The sequence below is a fragment of the Actinia tenebrosa genome, unplaced genomic scaffold (genome assembly GCF_029948245.1).
Source record: "Actinia tenebrosa isolate PJP-AT-01 unplaced genomic scaffold, QUT_ActTen_1.0 PGA_scaffold0__85_contigs__length_37466705, whole genome shotgun sequence".
NCBI classification, from domain to species: Eukaryota; Metazoa; Cnidaria; class Anthozoa; order Actiniaria; family Actiniidae; genus Actinia; species Actinia tenebrosa.
Window position 1 is genome coordinate 2,650,976 of NW_028292569.1, and position 23,497 is coordinate 2,674,472.

Genomic DNA, 23,497 nt, shown 5'->3' on the forward strand with positions numbered 1-23,497 from the left:
GCAAGTGATAATTTTAAGAGGATAGTCAAAAGAGAAATAGTGAAGTATATATGGCCCATGGAATGGGCGGAAACCAAAAATCAAATATAGTACACTAATAGGTACGTATGAAAATGAGGTTTAAAATTACCAGATTTTGAAAGCATGATTTAGTCTAGCTCTAGACTCTTTGATGGTAAAAATAAGAACTTGAAAAAATTACCTATGACAAAGCTTTCAAGCATAGGTGTCATAGACTGTATACAGGAAAATGTTGATGCAAAATGCACACCTCGTTATTTATCGCCGTTTTATCACAATAGGCCAGTGGTTTGGGCAGAACTTAGTCTTACGAAGATAATTAGTCCAGAAGAAGTATTACGGTAGTCTCTGTGGAACAATGTTTATCTTCGTCTGAAGTGTATTGTTATTCGTGTGCAGTGTTTGTTAAACGTCAATATTCGCTTTGCTGGGGATTTATGGGACCCTAATAGTTTTTTAAATTGGCTAGTGGCGGTGAACTCAAACATCCCATTCATCCATCCATCCATTCATCCATCCATCCATCCATCCATCCATCCATCCATCCATCCATCCATCCATCCATCCATCCATCCATCCATCCATTCAATTAATTCCGTCAATATCCATGAACTAATTCCGTCAATCCATCCATCCATCCATACATCCATCCATCCATCCATCCATCCATTCAATTAATTCCGTCAATATCCATGAACTAATTCCGTCAATCCATCCATCCATCCATACATCCATCCATCCATCCATCCATCCATCCATTCAATTAATTCCGTCAATATCCATGAACTAATTCCGTCAATCAGTCATCTCGTGAATCTGTCAATCCCCCCATCCATCGATATTCCTTCCTTCTTGTTTCTTTGAACTTGTTTTGCTAATTCTTTATTAATCTTTCTTTTCTTTCTACGCCGACCGACCTTGGTTTCCTAAGCATACCTTGCGTTCTCTAAACATACTGGTTGATTATGTCATGTTTATGAGTGTCTAAAACAGAAAACTTTTTTTTTGTTTATTTAATAATACGAGATACTAACTAATAGGTAATTAGTATCAATGTTGTTTTATTTATATTTTCATTTATCATTCTATATTTCTATAAGTTACTTCTGAAGAACCGAGGAAAACAACTGACCGTTTACCTTCTCCGGTAATCGCTAGAACAACGCCCACGAACGGTAATCAATAAACTCATTTCAGTTGTAGGCCGATATTGATCACAGGCGAATGGAGTGCTTCGCACGACTATATGGTCATGGGTGATCATATGTGGGCTGGGTTATTTATGGTTTCTTCTGGTTTGTCGCTTTTTTTATCATCCTCAAAACTGACCTCTCCCATTTAATTGCGCTGCGCTCCCTTTCCACCAATGCGACCCTGGTTCGAGGCCCGCCAGGCTCTCTGTCGTATGATTCAGTGTTTACTTGGATGTAGAGCCAATCTGTTGAAATGCAACTGTTAAATTAACCATTAATTAATTAATTATTTTATTTATTTACGCTATTTGCGTCATGCATGGGTTACTACCAGATTCCCTAGCTTAACCATTTCATTTTTATTAGTCACATGGCTTGTCAATAGCACGTACGGAATCCGACGTACAATTTCCCATCGCCAAAAAAACAAATGTTGTTGTTGATTTCAAAAAAGTGTTGTCTCATCGTGAAACGACATATTCTTAAAATACACACGATTTCAACTATATATGTAATGTCATAGAAAACTTTATTAACCAAAAAACTTGCTGTCAACAAGTAAGTACCATTTCTCTTGTGAGTGTTTTCGACAAGTACGAACCACTTTCTCTTGCCACTATTCTCAGACAACTTATTATATGTATAATAATGAAAACTCGTTGTCTGAAGGACATAAGACAGTATTAATTACTTGAAGTTTTTAAACTAAATTTCTGAAATGATTATGTTTTGTTTTTGTTAATTTAGTTACAGAAACGGAGATTCATACACTAGAGGGTAAGACGAATAATAGTATCGCATAACAGTTATCGATAAGCACACACAAATATAAAAGTCAGTTAAACAGCATAGCCTGAATGTGTCGGCTCATATCTCTTTTCTTGCTGAGCAAGACATTCTAACAATCCCGAACATGCTATGGTGAAGTGGACTTGCTATTTATTTATAATCCTTCTCGTGCCCCCCTCTCATTTAGATATAATGAATTTAAATAGATTCAATATTTTCTTTCTTACTTATTTCAGACCCAAAGGGCCCAGCGAACTCTAATGATTATAACCTACCTACCATCATTGCAGCTCTGGTAGCACTACTAGCGTTGGTTCTCGTCTTGGTAATCATAAGTGCTTTTTTGTATCGGCACAAAGTAAGTACTGACTGACACTACTTGATACTGAATACATGTCCTGGTATAATACAGTAATATATATTATCTCTTTTCTTCCTGAGCAACTTTATACAGGATAACGTATATAAACAATTGTCATTTTTTCCACGTTACGTCATCTAAAAACCAATATCGGAACTATACATAGTATCAAGACATTTGTAGAATACGTTTTAGAAATCAATGCATGATATTAGGGACATGAGAAAGTTTCCAGTCATTTAGATATTTGGTTCGCGAGTGATGAAGATAGATCGAGTTTGAGTCATGCAATACCGTCAAGTGCATCTGAATACAATGAAGATTTAAATTATATTTACGCTAATGAACGTTTTTCCTTAGACACATTTGCCTTAGACACATTACCGTCAAAAGTGTTGAATATTCTATTATCTTTTTTTAAACCCTTTGAAGTTAGGTTCGCCAAGTCGGTGTACCTCAGCGGAATGCCTCACCAACGATAATATCACTTCACACGTCTTAGGAAAAGATGACGTCTTGTTTTCTTGCCCATGGTTCAGTAATAGCTATGCCGGATACTTGACCAGTCTACGTAGTGTTGGCTGATCTGAAAAAATATATATATAGAGGATATTACTCATGGGCGCGCGGAGATACGAACTTTTATCTTCGAGCGTGGAAAAGATCTCTCACGAGTGAGCGTAGCGAATATATATATATTTGTTTGAGAAGAAAAAGTCAAGACAACATTTTTCCCGACAAGCCTGTTTCGTGAATTGCTTCACTCTTCAGGGGATTTAATGATAAGAATATTCGTTACTATCATTTATATAGAAAAAGTGTACATAATTAATTAGTGGATGTAGTTTAGCTGTTGCGTAATAATGCTTTGTTTCTGTGGCGGCATGAAGATACAAGTTCGTTGCGCTTATTTAATGATCATTATATATATATATACACACAGCGATATGCAGAAATTCTGATCCCACCAAGTATATAGTATATAACTATATCGGGTGCATTATGGATAATGGACTCGCGGGATTCAAAGCGGGATTAAAAGTGCTAATGCGTTGGCTGGCGTTTTGGGCGTTTTGTCTAAGATAAGTTACCTTTCAAAACAAACTCCGCTTCTTCCAACCAGAAAAAGAATTTTCACCCTGCCTAGGACTCGACAGTCGGCGTTATTTTCAATATAAACCGTTGTTTATTTTGTGCACTTTTGATTAATACAAACGGCTTTAGTGCAATGATGATTAATATTCAAACTTTCACTCTCGTGAGTGAACTTGTTTTGCATAAAACTGCAAAGCTTTTAATAGCTTGAGCCAAAAGAGAGAGAGAGAGAAATAAAAGAAAAAGTAACCACAAAGGATCATTAAGTTATTAGAGGAGAAGTGGAAGAGTATGCCTCTCTTAAATAAGAATAACCTCCGTTTATCTAGAAATTATATTCCGCCTGTTCATCAACTGAGATTTGACTGAGTTGACGCTCAATAACAATAACACGGTAGACTACGAATATAGCAAAATATCCTATCCAGAATAGCTCATGAACAATTTTTGCACCACTTTTGTCATAAGTCATATTACCGACTGTTTTGGTTTTGCTGTCCTCGGAGTGTTTGATTGTTTTAAGCCCCGTCCACACGTATCCGCAAATTTTTTTTTTTTTTTTTTTTTTTTTTTGCGGATACGAAAATGTTCGCGTCCACACGCAGCGTATTCGCATCGTTTTCGAATCGTTTTCACTGTCCACACTGTCCGTAAATTTCATGATCCGCCCTGATGCACCCTAGTGCCTAGTCCCTTTGACGGATAGTTTTCTGATTGAGCATGCGCAAAATCGTGTTACGTCAGCGTATTTGAAAATTTGCGGATACGACCGTTCACACGTATCCGTATTCGGAGAGCAGCAGTAAGGGGGACTCGCGGTCAATGTCAAAGATTTACGGGTTTTACAGGCGGTTTAAGGAAGGCGCCGGCAGCGGGAATAAGCCGCGCGATAAGTCCTTACTGCTGCTGTGTTGGGAATCAAAGATAAGTGTTTATAAAAATGTACGATATATATACGATGCATGAATGTAAAAAGTTCACCAATGACTTCTGTATAATTTGCCTAAGATCCAAAGTTAACATACCTAAGCCCAAGGGTTTATGGTGTTGTGGTAAGAAAATGCAAATAGAAGACGACACGTCAGCACAGTGTTACGAATGTGGTAAGAATATTCGTAATGCCGTACCAAATGCTACCAGAGAGCAGTATTACGCCAATGGAGGTCGTAAGAAAACGCCATATAAGAGAATAAAATACTTCAGGGACTGGATGAGTCATATCCAAGGTTTACATCCGGTATATTTAAGCGACGAAGTAAAGAAGAAAATCATAGACCATTTAGAAGAGCCAACCCCACAAAGTCTACGAAAAACGTTGAAAAAATTAAAGCTAGGGAAATATTACAAAGCTATTCCCTATCTTTTGTCTGAAATTACCGGTAAGTCTATTCCTGAGGTTTCTGATATGACAAAAGCCGAGTGGATGTTTTGTCGGCTGAATAAGGATATTCCTTATTATCCTGACGTAATTTACGAAATATTTTACAAAATAGACCCCAACCACCCCCTGTTAGGATGGATTCCGAGAAAATAAAAATGCAAAACTGGCGTTTATTTTGCCAGAAACCCCACTGGGGAATGCATCGCGCAGAACACCAAGCTATCCCCAGTGGGGTTTTTTGCATTTTGGGCTTACGGGGCTTATTTCATCCCGCGCCAGAGGCCCTCTAGTACATACACATATATCTTTCTTACGACCCACCAGAGGGTGAACTCCGGACAGCATCCCGAGACACCCCCTGACTTTTCCAACTTTTCCTCGCGAAACCCCCCATCGCGGGGTTGAATCGCACTTTCTACCCCTCCCCCCACGGTTGCTGTGAGTGGGGGAGGCTTTTTTTTCACTCACAGCAACCGGTCCAAATGCATCTACAGCGAGGCTCGAACTCGGGACTTTAGGCCTCCCCAGCCCCAAAGTCCACGATCACAAGCGAACGCCAGACACATCTGGACGCTTATGTATGTGAAAATTATTATATTTAATCTGCATATTTTCTAGACTGACGTTCGATATGTAAATAGAATCCCGTCACGCTCTTTTCGAAGCAGATGTTTACTGAGCAAGCTTTCTTTGAAGCTCTTCTTTTGCCTCCTGGTAGATCTTTTTGCGAGATTCCTCGGAAAGATCTTTTACGATTGTTTTTTTATTCCTTATGTCCGTCTTTAATTTCTCGTATTTGTCTTCTTCGGCCAGAATAAGCGAGAATTCTACGTCGTCTATCTTTCTGTCACGCAAAGCCTTTGAGACAAGATCGGTAATAGTATTTACTTTAGCCCTAGATAGAGCTATTGTCGTGTCATGCTTGGATATTTTCGTGGATAGCTTTTTCATAATACCCGTAGCAACAGCAGAAATAATACCACAGGTTGCCCCAACGCCGGCCAAAGGAACTCCAACGATTATTCCCGGCCCAGTAAGCGAAGTAGCAACGCCGGAGCCCGTTAACACAACAGAAATGGATCCTGAAGTTATCGCAATCTTATGTAGCGTACTCCGGGCTCTGACGTATTTCTTCCTAACTTTTTCGTAGTGTTTTGCTTGTCCTTCCAAGTAAGCCAGGATTAAGTTTGCTTTGTTGAGCCTAAAGTTTTCAGCGTTTAATTCGTTAGGTCCCTCCTTAGGTAAATCAGGATAAAGTGGAGGTGCTGATGGTATAACATCCATTATATATACTAATGTACGACGCTTTTGGGAATGATATTGAGGAGCAGCCACATCACGACAACAGGGATTATGCCAACTGGAGAGCATTTAGGAAAATGTTTCCGCATGCAGACCCCAGTAAGTTTGAGCGCAGACCTGATGGGATTTACTTCAACGGCGAAAGAATGTACAGCAATGCGGACTTGGAGCCAAAGGCGACCGTTAAGCATAAAGAAAGGCAGCCTAATTTCCCGGAGAATTTATTACCGGCAACAGAGGATTACCCATTTTACGACAACAAAGGTGGAGCCGATGACTTTGCTAAGATGGTTACCTCTTTGGAGATTCCCGTGGGTCCTACGAGGTTTAAGACAAAAGTCAGAGACATCTTTAGAGAAACTGCCATGAAACATAACTCAGGGAAAGAATCCAGAGAATGGTTATCAGGTCCCAACATGCGGTATTGGCCGCAGCAGTTAAACTTTGCTGTCTGGGCTGCTACTAAAGGATGTGGTATAGCCTCGGATATGTTCCATATTCCTTTCCTGCGATTTCATGTTGCTTTTACTATTCGTAGGATATTGTTTGAGTTAGGAGCGCCGCTTCCTAGTGACACTATCTTTAACCCGAAGGATAACAAATATGACAAAGTCGCATGGGAGCGATTAAGGAATGAGTTTAAGCTTACCAACCCCGATTTTCGTAACAAAGAGGGTACCGCCCATGGTTTAGGAGAGACTTACACCTATGCTTCGTATGTTGGTGCCAGCATAGAAACGCCGGGCATGGGGTATCCTAGCTCTTACGAATTCTCGGACTTAGGAGGCAGCGGAACGAAGGGTAATTTAATTTACTACATAGAAAGCAAAGAAAAGTATCCTTGGGCGCCTTTCTTTGCCGCAAAGGGCATTGGACTGAAAAACCTAGCAAGGATTAATCGAAGCATCGAAGCCTTTGTTTACTGCATTCTAGGGGCCCAGGTTAGCACTCGCAGCCCCATCGTAGATGCCTCCGGTGCGTCACAGGAAACGCAACAAGTATTCCTTGTCCTCTTCGAAAGCGCTGTTATCGAGAATGAGATCTCTAAGTCGGTGCAGAGATATCAACTTGCAGTGCAGCAGTCTAAAGTGCGACTGGATTACGCTTTGTCGCCTGGTTGTTGGTTGATGCCAAGTAATTTGGTTATCAACGCCAATTCCGTCGTGGGTTACAACAATAAGCTGCAGCGAGCTACTAAGGATATGAAGTTTGGGGTGAATGACGTGAACTCTGACACTCTTAGGAACATTCCTCACTTCGTAGAGAAGCCAAAAAAGTCACACGAAACGAAGCTACCCGTAGTTAAGAAACCATCAAAGAAGGTCCTGCCTGCGATACCTGAGGAATATGACCATAATTTACTAAAGGCCGGCTTAGCAGCTGCAAGCATTGGTCTGAGCTATTATATATGGCGATGAACAACCCCTACGTAGCTGGAGTAGATTGTGTCTATACGACTTACACAGGCGAGAAAAAATACACCCAGGCATCTTGGGTTGATGTCACGGGCATGTCCGTGAATTTGAACTACTCAGGAAAGAAGTTAATCCTTTGTACTATTTGCATTGGCACGAGTAGTCACGCCAACGTGGGCTTTAGGTTCCTGGATGAGAATGGCGTACTGCAGCCTATGAGAAATGAGACAAACAACAGGGAGCCTACGCATTTCTCCGTAGAGCCCAACCCAGCCAGCGCCGAAAATTTATCAGCTTGGACTTTCCACATGGTTGCCGATTGCCACGGGAAGGTAAAGCTGCAGATAAGAGTAGATGACACCGGGAGTGTTTGCATAAACAGCATAGAAAATCGAAGGGATACTATCTACAATCACAAGACCATTAGCACTCTTACGGTAATGAGTCTATAGAAGGGAATTTATTCCCTGAAATATATGAACCCACACGCGAAGGAAGATTGGTTTCTACATTTTTTGGAGGAGAAGGACTACTTAGAACAGCATTGGCTTGACACCGGGCTGTGGGTAAAGGTTGGGGGCCTGGGATTGGTCATGTGTACCATTAGCATTTCGACGGGGTATTCGTGTAATGTCGGGTTTAGGATCGTTGATGAGAATAACCATCCATTACTACCCTACAGAAAAAAAGATAACGACAGGAACCCAGCCCATTTCTCGTCGGAACCCCCTCCAAGAAGCGGAGAAGACTTAACGCCGGTAACTTTTCACATGATAGCCAATTGCCAATATGCGAAGTTACAAGTTCTTCCCAACGACGTTGCCTACCTTCGGATAAATGCCGCCCCGTCAAGAGATTCCCCGACGGATGCCACTTGGAATCATAAGCCCATTAGCACCATGAGCGTGCTGCCGCTAGTTCCGCATTATCAAGGCGGCGCGAATACTATCTTTACTTATCCCCAGTCGAGGATGCCTCGGATGCCCGACGACGATAAGCCCCCAGTAATATATAAAGACAAGATTAAGCCTTCATCTTCTTCAGGAGTACCACTCCAATAGCGACGACCAAGATCCAAATGTTATTCCCCACAAACTTTAGCAGTTCTCCGCCGGCCCTAAGTGCCAAGGAAACAACCGAACCCAGCAGCCCAGGAAGACCGGCTGCCATCTTTTTTCCCAAGTCCGTTAGTCCCTTACCTAACTTGCTTACGCCCGCGCCCGTAGCCTTAAGCGCGGATAGGATAACTCCTACTACGGTGCTAATAGCAACCGCAAATGCCAGCGGAATACCATACTTCACCAGAGCTCTTTTTACCTTTTCCTTGGTGGTAAGCCCCAGCTCCTTTTCCAGCTTTTCCTTTTGAGCTCGTAATTCCGCAAGGCGTATTTCAAGTGTTTCTACTTCCTTTTGGGCTGCCTCCCTTTCTTCCTCGGTACGAGTTTGGTCCTCGATTACTTCTTGCTGCCGCTCTATTTGCCCCTCCAGGTCCTCAATGGCCTGATCTCTTTGCCGGATTTGTTCCTCCTTGGTGTTAATTTCAGCCATTAACCGTCGCCGTTCCACTAAAGAGCCGGCTATGGTGGTTTGCAGGTTATCGGTATCGTCTTTAATTAAGTCTAACTCCTGCAGGGCGAGGTTAAGAGCCCTTTGAGTTTGATTTCTTTCGCGTCGAATTTGGGTTCTTTGGTCTACCAGCTCCCTTATTTCTTGATTTTTAAATTCGACTTCCCTCCTATGTGCGTCGACAAGCCGTTGGTTTTGCTTCATGTATTCTTCCTCCCTTTCTTCCAACGTTTCCCGCAGTGCTTCCACTGAGGTGCCAGAGCTTTGGGCTTCTCCTAAGTCCTCCCGTGCTTTGTCTAATTCGCGCAGGGCCTGATCCACCTGATTTCCTATTTCTTTTATTCTTTCATCTTGATGGGCGGACTTCTTTTCAGCATCGGCAAGTAGCTGACCTTGCTTTGCATATTCTACATCTTTTTCTCTTAACTCCCTTTGCAGATCCGCGGCACGTTTTTCCGCGTTGGTCCTTTCGGTTAAGTTGTGCAGCCTTTCTAACAGGCTTCTAGTAGCACGCTGAAAGCCTCTTAATCTCAAGACGTCACCCCTAACGTTGCCCTCCTCATCAAAGAGGTTTTGCGGTTTTGTCCAGCGGTCTTTGTCGGGAAATCTTAAGTCTTGGACGCTTATGAGGACTTTGTTTCCCTTTTCCGTGAGCTTTACGTCGTCAGCATCAAAGTTGTCGTAGCGCAGCTCTAGCTCTTGCGTCGCCCACTCTATGGTTTCCCGTGCGGCTGCTTCCGGCTCGCCCATGTTTTGAAGCTCTATGTGCTCACGCGGAAACGTGTACTCGCGTGCTTTGGGATGTCTTAGGGCCTTTGCAATCCTATCCCTTAGGGAATCGTCGACTTGTTGGGTGGGAAGCAGTGGTTCTTCATCACCGTCGTTAATGTCAGCCTGACCTTCCTCAGTGGTGGGATCGAAGTCGGGGTCTGTTCCTTCTACTTCCATTATATATGATAAGCTCAAAGTTAAATCCCAACGTATTACCTAAGCAGGTTGGCGGACTGAAAGCAGAACGCACCTTTCACCGGGTCACCTTTACCCCCAGCAGCGCTAAGCCAGGGGAAACCCTGTACGTAGGCGTGCCCCGCCTAACGGATAACCTAGTCTTAGTTCCTGGCACCTTGGCTTTGAGGTTTGACCTAGCGGTGCAGTCAAGCCCCACAGATGAAAGGATTATCGTTAACAACGTGGGTCGCAACATCGTTTCTAAGATGAGAATCAAGTTTGCTGGGGAATCCTTGCTGGACTTAAATAGGTACGATCTGTATACCACCTATAAGGATCTATGGTTAACGGCATTTGACCGCGCGCAAAGGATAGAACAAGGAATTGGTAGTGTCATTCTACGTAAGGTCCGCACACCTACGAAAACGCAACCTACTGACGGCAGCGGAGAAACCGCAGTGGCAGACGCAAAGCGAATAAAGACCGCCTATGGTAGCAAGTATGTCATACCACTGGACTTTGAAGTGATTACGAATCACGGTGTGTATTACCCAAGACAGTTATCCGAGCTACAGTTTGAAGTAACTTTAGCAGATGCTAATAACATCATTGGTGGGCTAAGCACTGCACTTACCACAACAACCCCATACTCTATTACCAACTTAGAGCTACAGTACGAAACGGTGTACAGCGAAGAGCTGGCCCGTAGCGCTGGCATGGAATACAGCTCCGGGAAGGCATTCTTATACGACCACGTAGTAATGTATAAGACGTTTAGCTTCTTGGATAAGACGGATGAGGTTATCAACCAAAGCATTAACCTCCCCCGAAGAAGTCTCACGGGGCTAATGCTGGTGTTTGCCAAACCCTACGAGGCTGGTAAGCGCGACTCCGAAGCCTTTCACAACCCCAACATTAACAACGTTGGCGTGAATATCAACGGCGTTCCAAACAAGGTCTACTCCCAGGGAATAAAGCCCGCAGACGTGTACAGGGAGGCAAAGCGCAAGTTTGGTGATCAGATATCCCCCGCAGAATTCTTTAATGATAAGTATGCGCTGTGGATCGATATGCGCACCATTAACGACGAAGACCTACATGGCCAGGGTTTGCGGTTGGTAAATACGCAGGACGGCATAACATTGGAGATCAAGCGCACCAAGAACGCCGGTGCGAGTGACGGCGACAAAATAAACTGCTACGTCTTCGTCGTGTCTGACGCGCAACTGAGCGTAGAAATGAACCAACTTAAAAGTGTTGCGTATTAGTGTTAAAATATTTCTTAGATATACGATGCTTCGCGTATTTGAAAACAACGACACCAAACTGCAATGCATAATGCAAGGCGAAACTTTGTACTTCAAAGCAAAGGAGGTGGCCTTGGCGTTGGGTTATGAGCGCCCTAGAGATGCAATTAGAGCACACGTATCTGAGAAATACCAGAAAAAATGGGTTGATCTACAAGGGGCTGCGAATCACCGCTCCTTTACTACGCAACCAAATGCCGTGTTTATATCCGAACCTGGTTTGTACGAACTGATATTTAGCTCCGAACTACCCAAAGCTGTGGAGTTTCGTGATTGGGTCTTTGAGGAAGTCCTACCCGCGCTAAGGAAAACGGGTAAATATGCAATAGAAAGGCGGTTTGGCGGCCCAAACAAGTTAGTATTCAAGATCGAAAATGAAGCCGACCTACACGCGAAGGTCGTCGACTACACACGTAGGTTTTACCCCGATTTCATCATAGCGCCGGGTCTTGGCGAACTTCAAGATTCAGACAGCAAGCGAATAACCTGCTGGCGAAAAGGCTACCAAGCCGGTCAACCCGACCTTTTAATCCTAAATGCGCATAAGAAATACCGCGGGTTGTGTATTGAGTTGAAAACCCCAAAAGGAAACGGCGTCTTATCCGCCAAGCAATCTAAGAAAATCTCGCAGCTTGACGTAAATGGTTACCTAACGATGGTTAGCAACGATTACGACATTATCTGCCGTGCCTTGATGGATTACGCGGATGGCATTCGTATTCCCTGTAGGGGCTGTGTAAAGCGGTTTAAGTCCTACGCCACTTTGAAAACGCACCTAAAGATATTCCATAGGTATAATGAAGCTCAGCTTGACTCACTGGCGTCATCTTGTCCACGGTAAAGCATACGAAATAAAAAATTACGTCGTCTTCGAAGACATCGACCGTTTACGGTTAGTCCTCAAAGACTTAGAAGGTAAGGAATATTCCCTTTGGGCGCCGGATTGGGTGCGGTACGTAATTCAGGGCGAGGAATTCACCCACTTACGCAGCTATGGTAAGGTAAATGGCCGATGGAAGTTTGACATTGAAAGAAGAGTTACTCCATCTCCTCTTTGTAGTTAAGCGCGTCTGCTAAAGTCCGCTGCGCTTTAGGATCCGCGGAGCACCAATGCCCCACAAAGGATCATTCGGAGAATACCCTGTCGCAATGAAGGCAGGTGTATTTTTTACGCGGCTTACGAGGGGTAATGCAGTCGGCAGGTAGTTCGCAAGTAATACAGTCCATATATTGAAAGGGTAATTAGAATGCCTCCCAGAAAGGCGGCTGCGTAGGCTAGCATATACCTTTAAAAGGGGTCCTTATTTTTATTTATTATTATTAGATTATGCAAGCGCCCTTAAAAGGGGTCTTTATTTTTATTTATTATTATTAAATATCCTTAATTCATTATTATCGAATATTCTTAATAATAATAAATAAAAATAAGAATGGGATTTGAGACTCTTTGCACAAACCCTACTTTACTATCTTAGGTCCTTTCTAACTTCTACGGGCTTTCCTTGCCGCCTCATTGCCGGCATGCCAGGCCTCAAAGCGATCTAAGTACTCCTTAAAGCCGCCTTGACCGTCGTAGAGGCACTGCCAAATATGCTGGTCACTTCTTTGACAGCCGCAACGCTCGCAGGTTGCCTCCCAATATTCCCTATCTTCCCACCTTACGCCTTCGACGCAGTCAAACTCCGCAAAGCGCTGGTCAATTTCCTTCTTCTGGCGCGTTAACTTCCTTTGGGTTTCCTTTGGGCAACATCGTGCAGCAACGTCGCCGTGTTCCTCACAGGCTACGCTCAGTAGGTTATAATTACCGCGGCAACGATGTTGGTGCCATTCATCATTTTTATCCTCCTCGCATCGCTCACATACGTTCTTTAGACAGACACGGTTATCAACGTGGTAATCCAACATTTGCGCGCTGCTAAAGAGTCGATTACACTCCTTACAACGCCTTTCGCGTGCCTTCTTAGCGCACACCTTTTTTTCAACGTGGTATTTTAACATTTGCTTCGAGCTGAACTCCTTGTTGCAGTGCACGCACTCCATATATAATAAGGATTTAATAACCCTTATATGGGATACCGCATGAAATCCTTAACGGCAAGAAACTATTTCAAAAGTGTCTCAGAATGTTGACAATAAGGTTAAATCTTTGTTAAGGATGCCTGGAAAGCCCGTAATGGTTAGTAGGCGGCTTAAAATAGTAAAGTAGGGTTTGCGCAAAGAGTCTCAAATCCCATTCTTATTTTTATTTATTATTATTAAGAATAATTAAGGATATTTAATAATAATAAATAAAAATAAGGACCCCCTTTAAAGGGCGCTTGCAGGATTCAAAATAGTAAAGCTAAGACACTCTTTGGAATAGTTTCCAGGCATCCTTAACAAAGATTTAACCTTATTGTCAACATTCTGAGACACTCTTTGAAATAGTTTCCAGGTATCCTTAACAAAGATTTAACCTTATTGTTAACATTCTACGGGGGATATCGCATGAAGTCCTTAACGGACTCCTTAGCCCAACCGGCCATCGTCAAAAGCGCACCAAACCTTTCCGCGCGCTTCAGGCCGCACATTTCATCGTACAATTCCTGCACGCGCTCTTTTAACCGATCGATCTCCTCCCTTTGCATTTCTATGGTGTCTCTTTTATCCTTTGCGTCGCCGGCAATCCTTCTTACTGCGTCCACTGGCTCCATCGTATATATAATGGATCCGAACCATATTCCTTGTAACGCTCTGATCGTAGGACCCACCGGCTGCGGTAAAACGCAGTTCGTGGTAGAGCAGCTATTAGGACCCTTTAGATACCGCTTCGACTACATCGTACTGCTTTGCCCCACCTACGTGAATAACCGCACCTGGACGGGCATAGGAGTGAAAGATGACGACTTCTTTGTAGATATCTTAGATCCTAACGAGTTATCCAGCCATCTTAAGTTCTGGCACAAGCAATTCCCTAAAGATACACAGACTTTACTCATACTGGATGACATTGCCTGCGGGGACGACGTAAAAAAGCGCACCTCCGAATTAGTGAAGCTCGCCTTCAGCGGTAGACACGACAATATCAGCGTTTGGTTGCTTTCCCAGCAGCTTACCAGTGTATCTAAACCCTTCAGGGAAAACATAGGTTCACTTGTCGTATTTTATACTCCGAGCAAGTCTGACCTGGAAACCATCTTAAGCGACTACGGCGGCGAGATATCCAAGGAACAGTTACACGAATACATGCGGCACCTAAAAACGCACCAACATTCCAAGATGATCTTCTCTTTGAGGTTTCCGTATGAGGTAAAGATCTGCGATCTTTAATATATATGGACATTGAGCAGCTCTTAGATGAAGTCCCCACGCAGCTAGATGAAAGCAACCTCAAGGAACAACTTAACATCCTTGTGTCATCTGGGAAGTGCAAAGAAATGATAGGCAAGGAACTTACCCATGAGCAGGTTAATAAGTTGTCAGAAGAGGAGGTTAAGAAGTTCCATAAGAGGTACGAGGCCGCCCTTGCAAGTAAGACCACGGACGCCGTAGCAGACTCAGCCATTAAGCTGGCCACCAAGCTTCTCGGACTTGCGCTGCCCATAGACGACGTGGAGCAACTGCGGAAGGACATAAGCGAGGACTATGTCATCGCCCAAGAACTTAAGATAACCTGCGGGTGGTTGTCTTTGAAGTGCGGTAAGTTAATGGCAGTCGCTTCTGCGGCACTTCACGTAGCTCAGCATGTCGACTTGAAGGAGGTACTGGTGTCTTGGAAGGACTTCAAGAAGGACAGAGAAGTCGAAAAGGTCTTCCAGGCGGCACTTGCTGAGGTACCTGATCAAGTCGCCTCAAGTACTTAGTCAAGTCGTCCTTAAGTACTTAGTCAAGTCGTCCTTAAGTACTTAGTCAAGTCATTCTCAAGTACTTATCAAGTCCTTCTCAAGTACTTACTCAGGTTACCTTAAGTTACTTATCAAGTCCTTCAAGTCCTTAGATATAAATGGAACCAGAGTCGAAGGTAGAGCAGCCCCAAGAGGAGCAAAAGATTACCAAGGCTAAATCCCCAGGCAGAGTTGCCGCGGGAAAGAAGCTCGCGGAGATGAATAAGAAGAACAAAGCCAAAAAAGAAGAAAAGGTGGAGGAAAGAGAAGAGGAATCCTTCATTAATCCTGGGTACGTCATTGGCGCGTTGGGAGTTGCTATAGCAGCAGGCAGCCTCTACTTACAATGGCGGGCAACGAAAAAGGTAAAACCGCCAACGTATCGCGCACCTGCGGAGGTTAGAAAAAACAAAATCCCTGAAATGGAATAACCTTCTCGCTTTGTAATATAATGTCAACCGCGTTATTGAAAACTGTTGAAGAAGCAGCTATCATTACTTCCATCGTTGCGGGTATTGGTTGGGTAGGTAAGAAAGTGCTCAAAGAAGACTTTACTGAAGACCCAAGCAAGAGCTTCGCTAATTTTGCTAAGATGACCGCTGCCGTAGGCGGGGCTATCATGGTAAAGGATTACCTACGGAAGGAAAAGTACCTGCCAACGACATAACTCGTGAAAATCTCTGTGATTTTCTAATATATAATGGCTAGCGCGGTCGTAGGTGGAATTGTTGCAGCTTTAGCATTCACTGGAGCTAATTATGGTGGTCAGTATTTGGATAGATTAGTCAGAGGCGACAAAAGCGGAGATTTAGCCGCCGAAAGGAAAAGGCATGATTTAGCGCTGGAGAAATATCAGCGGGACGTGGCGGCTTGGAATGAAAAAAGACAAGCTTACAGGGATTGGTTGGACAAGAACTACCAAGACAAGATGCAGGCGGATAAGAACTTCGAAAATACAGACTACGCCTTTAAACTTTATGCGCAAGCACACCCCGCGGCATTAACGGGGTTGAGAAAGCCTCAGTTTAAGAATTACTATCAGCCTTCTAAGAAACAAAAAGACAATGAGTTGGTCTTCGTAGGAGTCGCAGGGCTGGCCGGAGGCGTAGCTTTGGCGTATCTGCTCTAACGAAGGAAACTGTGTTTCCTGAAATATATGATCGTCTTTTTGGAAAGCGATAAAAATAACTTTACCACTTATCTGAATCCCCCCATTAAAGCCCATAAAGTTCGGTTGGTTAGTTGTTCTTTGTACAATTCTTGGTATAATTTAGTCAATGCCTTGATCACTGAGCATAAAGGCGGCGGCAACTATCAAGGCGTATTGCTGCCCGATGGACATTACACACCAATCACCCTTGCTAAGGAATTAGCAAAACACGGTTATACGCTCACCACAGGATTGCCGCACGAAATGACCTTCAAACATAATATGCCAAACTATTCAGTAACTTTTGGAAAGTCTGACCCATTGGGGTCATTATTATGTGCCTCAGGCAAGACAATTACCGACGCGGCCATACCCGTGAAATGGAAAGTCGCATCCTCTTACGAAGTCTATTGCGACTTGGTCCATAGTTACAACAATGGAGAAAAGTCTTCTCTTATGTCCAAGTTTCTGCCCAAAGGTAATCCATTTGACCCAGTAGAATACACTCCCATTTCTTTGAGCTATGATTTGTCTAATTTGGTAGAAAGCATAAACATCACCATTAAAGTGGACGGAAAGACGGCGGATTTCAACGGGCGAAAGATCAATCTTGTTTTGGAATTCATATAATGGGCCGCGTAGAGGACAAACTCAAAAGGATTTACTATGGGCCTGAAGGCTATTGGAAAGGAGCGTCGGCCATCAAGAAACTCGCGACCGCGGCCAGGGTATCAGATGAAACGGCTAAGAACTGGCTAAGAAAACAAACCCTCTGGCAGGTTTATCTTCCCGTGCCCAAGTACATTCCCAGGCCCAGTTTTACCGTAAATACCCCCAATGAAGTTCATCAGGCGGATTTGCTTTTCTTACCGCACGACAAGGTGAGAAAGAAGACCTATAGATACGCTTTGACCGTAGTCGATATCGCAAGCAGATACAAAGACGCTGAACCCATAACCAGCAAGGATTCTGGGGAAGTCGCAGAAGCCCTAGGTAGGATTTATAAGCGCGTCTTGAAATGGCCTAAGCTGCTGCAAGTGGATGCGGGGACGGAGTTCATGGGCGTCGTTACTAAGACCCTGAAAGACCACGACACTAAGATTAGAAGAGCCGAAGCAGAGTACCACAGGGGTCAGAGCATCGTCGAAAGATTCAACAAGACCCTGGCCGAGCGCCTCTTTGGGTACCAGTATTGGAAAGAGCTGGAAGATCCCTCCAAACGCAACAGGGAATGGACTCAGCGGCTCCCCCAGGTCGTCGCGGCTTTGAACAACGAGGCGGCCAGGGCTACGGGAATGAAACCCAAGGATGCTATGAAGAAGAAACACGTGGAACACAAGTCCTACGTCAGAAGTTCGAGGGCGGTCGGACTAAAGGAAAAAAAGCTCCCCCGCGACATAGTGGTCAGATACCTCTATCAGCCGGGGGAACTCGAAGGTGGCAGTAAGAGAGCCACAGATCCTAACTGGTCTTTGGAAACGTATGAGATTTCAAAGTCCGTCACCAAGGAAGGGCAACCCGTGTTGTATTACCTAAATGGCCCAAGTCGTGGATTTGTCATGGAAGAGCTGCTCATAGTCCCCAAAGACTCAGAGTAGTGCTGCTCCACGCGCCCGATTACACTCTAGGCATGTTAGCCTTACGTTGCCTCTGCAATGCCCGCGCTTGTTGTTGATACGATCCACGGAGAACTGCTGATCGTCATTTGGGTCAAACCTCCATAGTAGAGGTATGTTACACTTTGCACACCGCGCCCCTTTCTTATAGACGTCGTCCACGCATAGGTCGAAAGTCATATTTTTTTCTTCGTCGTGCCGCTTGTAGCGAAGGAGTTTCTTAGCAATGTTCTCCTTTGCTACGTCCTCTGGGGTGCGGTCGTAGCGCAGTTGCGGACCCCAGCTTCTTTTCAACTGTTTGGCATACTCCACACGACTTACGGCGGTGTAGATAAGGTTGCTCCAACACAGCCGCTGGTCTATGATCCATAAGGTTTCTTTTATGGTAAGCCCTTGCGCGCTGTGGACTGTCATGCAATAACCCAAGCGCCAGTCTGGATGGGAGGTTATTTTTTCCACCTTTTCTATGGGTACCCAGGCTTTATCATGCGTTACTGCGTTCTGCAGTTGGATGTCGGTACCAGGTACCCAGACGTCTCTTTTTTGCATGCGGGTGTCGTGGGGTTTATAACAAACAGGTACGGGATGCGTAGGGAAGCGCTCTTGGTGTATTTTGAGTAAGTCTTTCTGTATGCGAGACTGTGCTGCGCGTTTGCTGCTCAGCACCAGATCCTTTGGATGCCACGTGTAAAGGAAGTCTTCGTATTTCTTCGCTCGTACGCGTTTGCGCAGCGTCTTGCATTGGTCGGCGTCACTAAGGCCCCTTAATTCCGCTTTCAGGTTTCTTACTTGATCCTTGCTGCGGTAGTCGGTGTTAATTTCCTCCGCATGGTCTACGAACCCCTTTAGCCATTCGTGGGGCATCTCTCCGGCTATTGGAGGAGGCTGGCAGGGATCTCCGGCGAATATTACTTGACACTTTCCACGGAGGAACTCTACGAATTCTTTGAGGATTTCCAAAGGTACGGTGCAAATCTCATCCCAAAGTATCACCGGAGGTATGTCGTGGATGGCTTCTGGTACCCACTTTTGGCCATTCCAACGAAAGAAGCTGTGGTAGGTCTGCGCGTCGTGGCCCATTTCGCAGAGTTCTCTTTCCAAACGATGCGTTGGCGTTAGCACCTTTAAGGCCGGAAAGAGTTCTAACACACGCGTAGTCTTACCGCTGCCTCCCGTACCGTAAAGGTAAGAGAAGCGTTGGTAGGAAATGGGGTCCTTTACGGTTGGCATGGGCCTCATTGTGGGGATTACGACGCCCCAAGTATTTTCTCCGTGATATTCTACGCGTTCTCTCCAGGCTTTTATTTCTTCGTCTTTGACGCGCCATTGGCCACTTTCTGCTAATTCATCGTCGGTGTAGAATTCTTGCATCTTTTCTAAGACGTGCGGTTTCACGTATAGGGAATCCGTGGCTACGCGCGGGATGTCCTCTTTGTCGAACCGCAGCAGCATCGCGAGAAGGTTAATATGCGCATATGCTAACATACTCGCACGCAGGTGGTAATATTGCGGTCGATGGTCTTGGTAGTAACACAATGCATTCCATTTCTGTTCTTTCTGACCTTCTATGAAGTAGTCCCATTTCTCCACAGACACCATTGTTCCTTGTTCATGGGCGCGCTTAATAAGGAAGCTTAACTCTCCTTCGTCTGTTATCAGGCGTCGCTGCATATGTTTTTCTCCTTCTTTAGCGCCCTGTGTGAATTTACCTATAACAATTCGCGCTGTGGGGTTGTGCTCTGGGAGCCATTGTGTAAAGGCGCTATGACAAAGTATGGCTTCATGCGCCGCGTAGGTAAGCAGCTTACGCTCTTCGAAGAACTTTAACAGCGGTATGGGTATCCATTCCTTCTCCTGCAAGTGCTTTCCATACCACGCGTAGATTATTGGATGCAAGTTCTTTGCGAATTTCCAACTGGTCAATCTAACGAATCCTGTAGCTGGCGCATCGTACTTACCATCTAAAGCCACGCGGAAGAACTGGGAGTCCGGATGTCCGTAACGGTCGTAATATTCCTTACAATCGCCGAGGCCTTTGAAACTGGCAGGATAGCAATGTTTCATATCCAGCGACACGTATTCGTCTTCGTCGTACTCCATGTTCCATAGGCCTCCGTGGCCGTGTTCTACGCATGCTTTGGCTACGTCTTTGAACTCTGCCGGCGTGGGTTTCCAACCGTTTCTTTTCTTGGCAGCCAGAAAGTCCAAACTACGGGAGCTAAGCACTTCGTCTGAGAAGTCTTCTCCTAAGGTCTCGCACGCGCTTTGGATGCGCTGGTGTTCAACTTCGGGGCGGTAAAGAGTACCGTCTTGCGTCATAAACTGACTTCCTTCTGAATCCATTAGCCAAACGGAGTTCTCGTGGATTAAATCTGCAAGTGGCGACTCCTTGTAGACCTTGGTTTCTTTTTTTCGTGGGAATCTAAGTTCTCGCCACGCATGCCCGTTGTGTTGGTAAATTACGATAGGCGCACCACGGCCGCCGTACTTATGCGTCCCGGAGTAAATGAAGCCGTCGGTAATATCTTTCACATGGATTCGCCTCTCCAGCGCCGTTTCTAACTTCTTGATGTTGTCTATCGACCCTCTGGTCCTATTAGTATCTTTTTCCCATTTCCTGATGGCTTCTCTTCTCTTTAAAGTCAGTTTACCGCCCCGAGAGGAGTCTTCAAAGAACTCTCTTACTAACTTCCCTACGCAGTTACCGGGATGTCGCATCGGTTTCAACTTCTTAACGTCTGGCGTCTTTATCTCGTACGCACCGTAAATGACTACGGTAACCGGGTAAGCAACCTCGTAGAACAGCATGTCTATTCCTACCAATGCTCCCGGGCGTGTGTTTTCGTTTAAGACAAACAGGTCCTTCTTACCAGACGCCCTGATAGGATTGCGCCCCTTTTCTATCATCCACTCGCCGTCTAAATACTTTATGAACCTTAGCTCCAACCGGTAGTTACCTTCGGGTATTAAGTTAATTATTCTTTCAGCCCTTTCTTCTGTCATCGTCTCGTCCGTATCTCCCTCCATAAATGTTGTGAAGGCAAAGTCAGCATCCAGGCGATCCAACACCTGAGTTCGCAGTCGGCGCACAGTTTTATTTCGAATGCTTGTGATGGTGTCCATCTATATGTAAAGGATATTTTAACCTCCGTTTGCGGTTCGACAACTAGCAGCAGTAAGGACTTATCGCGCGGCTTATTCCCGCTGCCGGCGCCTTCCTTAAACCGCCTGTAAAACCCGTAAATCTTTGACATTGACCGCGAGTCCCCCTTACTGCTGCTCGGAGCGTATTCGAAAATTTCCGGATACGGATACAAAAATTTCCGGACACGTGTGGACGCAACCCGTGTCTGCAAAAAAACATTTGAGGATACAAAAATTTCCGGATACGTGTGAACGGGGCCTTAGAAGAGCGCATATAAATAAGCGAAGAACGAGTTCAGAATTGAGCTCAGCTCAACCGATACTTCCAAGAAGAGCTTTTCTAGTAGTGTAGAGGTATTAAAAAGTGAACACATAGTTCCCACCTCTTTACTTTAGCGCTGTTCATAAACAACACTCGGTACGCCAGCCAACGCTTTGGTACTTAGCTTTGAATTTCGCGGGTCTATTACCCATAATGCACCCGATATAGTTATATACTATATACTTGGTTGGATCAGAATTTCTGCATATCGCTGTATATATATATATGTATGTTGTATATATATATCACCGAATCGCTAAAACTTTGACACTTTAACAACATATATACATATATGTGTATCCCCCTATTTTCTATTGTCTTACCTGGATTTTCACGGAAAGACAATAGGAAAAAGGGGATGCATATATATGTATATATATCGTTAAAATGTCAAAGTTTTAGGGATTCGCAGTATATATATATATATATACACACTGGATTTCAGAAGCGTTGTATTATACACTTATACATATATCTAGTTTATTCAGTATATTTAATGGTATGCAAAACAGAAAAATCGCTTTATTTAGTATTTGTTTAATTCAATGATGACTCTCAAAATATATTTTTTTCTTGTGTATTATACATTTATACATATATCTAATTTATTCAGTATATTTGATGATATGCAAAACAGAAAAATCGCTTTATTTATTGTTTGTTTCATTCAATGACTCTCAAAATATTATTTTTCTGGTCTATTAGATCGTACAGATTATAAATCAGTTGGTTTTCAGCGTTGAAAATGGTTATTTTGCATCATGCATCTCATTAGATATTTGTATAAATGTATAAATGTATACTACAACGTTTCTGCAATCGAGTTTATATATATAATGTTGATATATATATATATATCAACATTATACGAAATTACTCCTTAAAACTGTTAATTATGTAATTTATATAAATTAGGTTAAACCAGTGATACTTATTAAAATCCTTGAAATATTTAAATTATGCTAATTATGCTAAGGAATGAAACATTGCAATTTACTGATCATGTTTAAACAAGCCACCACTATGCCCCCTTCTCACATGCTCGCATCTCCATATTCCTAGACTTTTTTTTCTAATTCTCTCCTCAATAACTATTGGTTTTAGTTCCACAAGAAAAAAAGAAGAGGGACAAATTCAAGCGAAAAAATGCTGATGAAAGACAAAGTCGACATTTAACGCACCTCAAGACTCAAAGATAAGTACTGGATCCTGGAATGACCTTTCTCCTATAAATTATCGCCTATCCCCCATTACCCTTCACCGTTAGCACTTTCAACCTTTTTTAAAATAGCTATGTGCAGTACCATATACTATTCTCATGATGGCTTACAAGTACACGAAGACATGCTCACCAAGTCACTGGTTGACGCTTAAATATATAGAAGCACATGAAATGCGCTTATAGAAGAAAAGTATAGAACTGAAAAAATATTTACCTGTTTCTTTATGGCGCGCCAAACCGGACAAAAATACTTGTATCAAATAGATTTCATACACGACTTGTTGCTGAAATATAAAACTTGTTGTCAAAATATAAAATTTCTTATCAAAATATAAGACTTCTTGTCAAAATATAAGACCTCGTGTCAAAATATAAAATTTCTTGTCGAAATCTATAACTTGTTGTCGAAATATATGCGTGACTTGTCCAAATTCGTCCTAAAAATACGATTATATTGACGCCTGCGATCGACGGTCAGCAGCACCGAAAATGCCGAGCCTGCGGTATTATTGATTATCATCCCGAGTCATTAGGAGTGATTGTCAGAGAAAACCGGGCAAGGGCAAGATATTGGGGTAGGCCGATTTGCACCAAATTTTCAGCAATAAAATTCGATTAGATGACGAACCATGGTAATTAAAGTTTCGTCGAGCTCTTTTTCACCTGAAATAGGCCACCCCCCTCGGTTTTGAATCGTGATCGCCCTTTGCGATTCCAAAATCTAAAGCCCAAACTTCATCCTCTCAAAAGTCGATATCGCTTTCTTTCTGCAAGTTTTTAATATTTTATTTGTGAAATTTAT

The 23,497-nt window shown here is 43.6% G+C and overlaps 1 protein-coding gene across 1 annotated transcript in view; it reads left to right on the forward strand.

Annotated features, from left to right (window-relative positions):
- LOC148913232 (uncharacterized) overlaps window positions 1-22,987 on the forward strand; it is a 131,615-nt gene extending 108,628 nt beyond the window's left edge. The window contains exons 5-6 of the mRNA XM_089026011.1: window positions 2,240-2,361; window positions 22,578-22,987. Of these exons, the coding sequence (XP_088882137.1) occupies window positions 2,240-2,361; window positions 22,578-22,649 (194 nt within the window). The 3' untranslated portion in view covers window positions 22,650-22,987. The remainder of the gene's footprint in view (window positions 1-2,239; window positions 2,362-22,577) is intronic.
- Window positions 22,988-23,497: the final 510 nt, after the last annotated feature.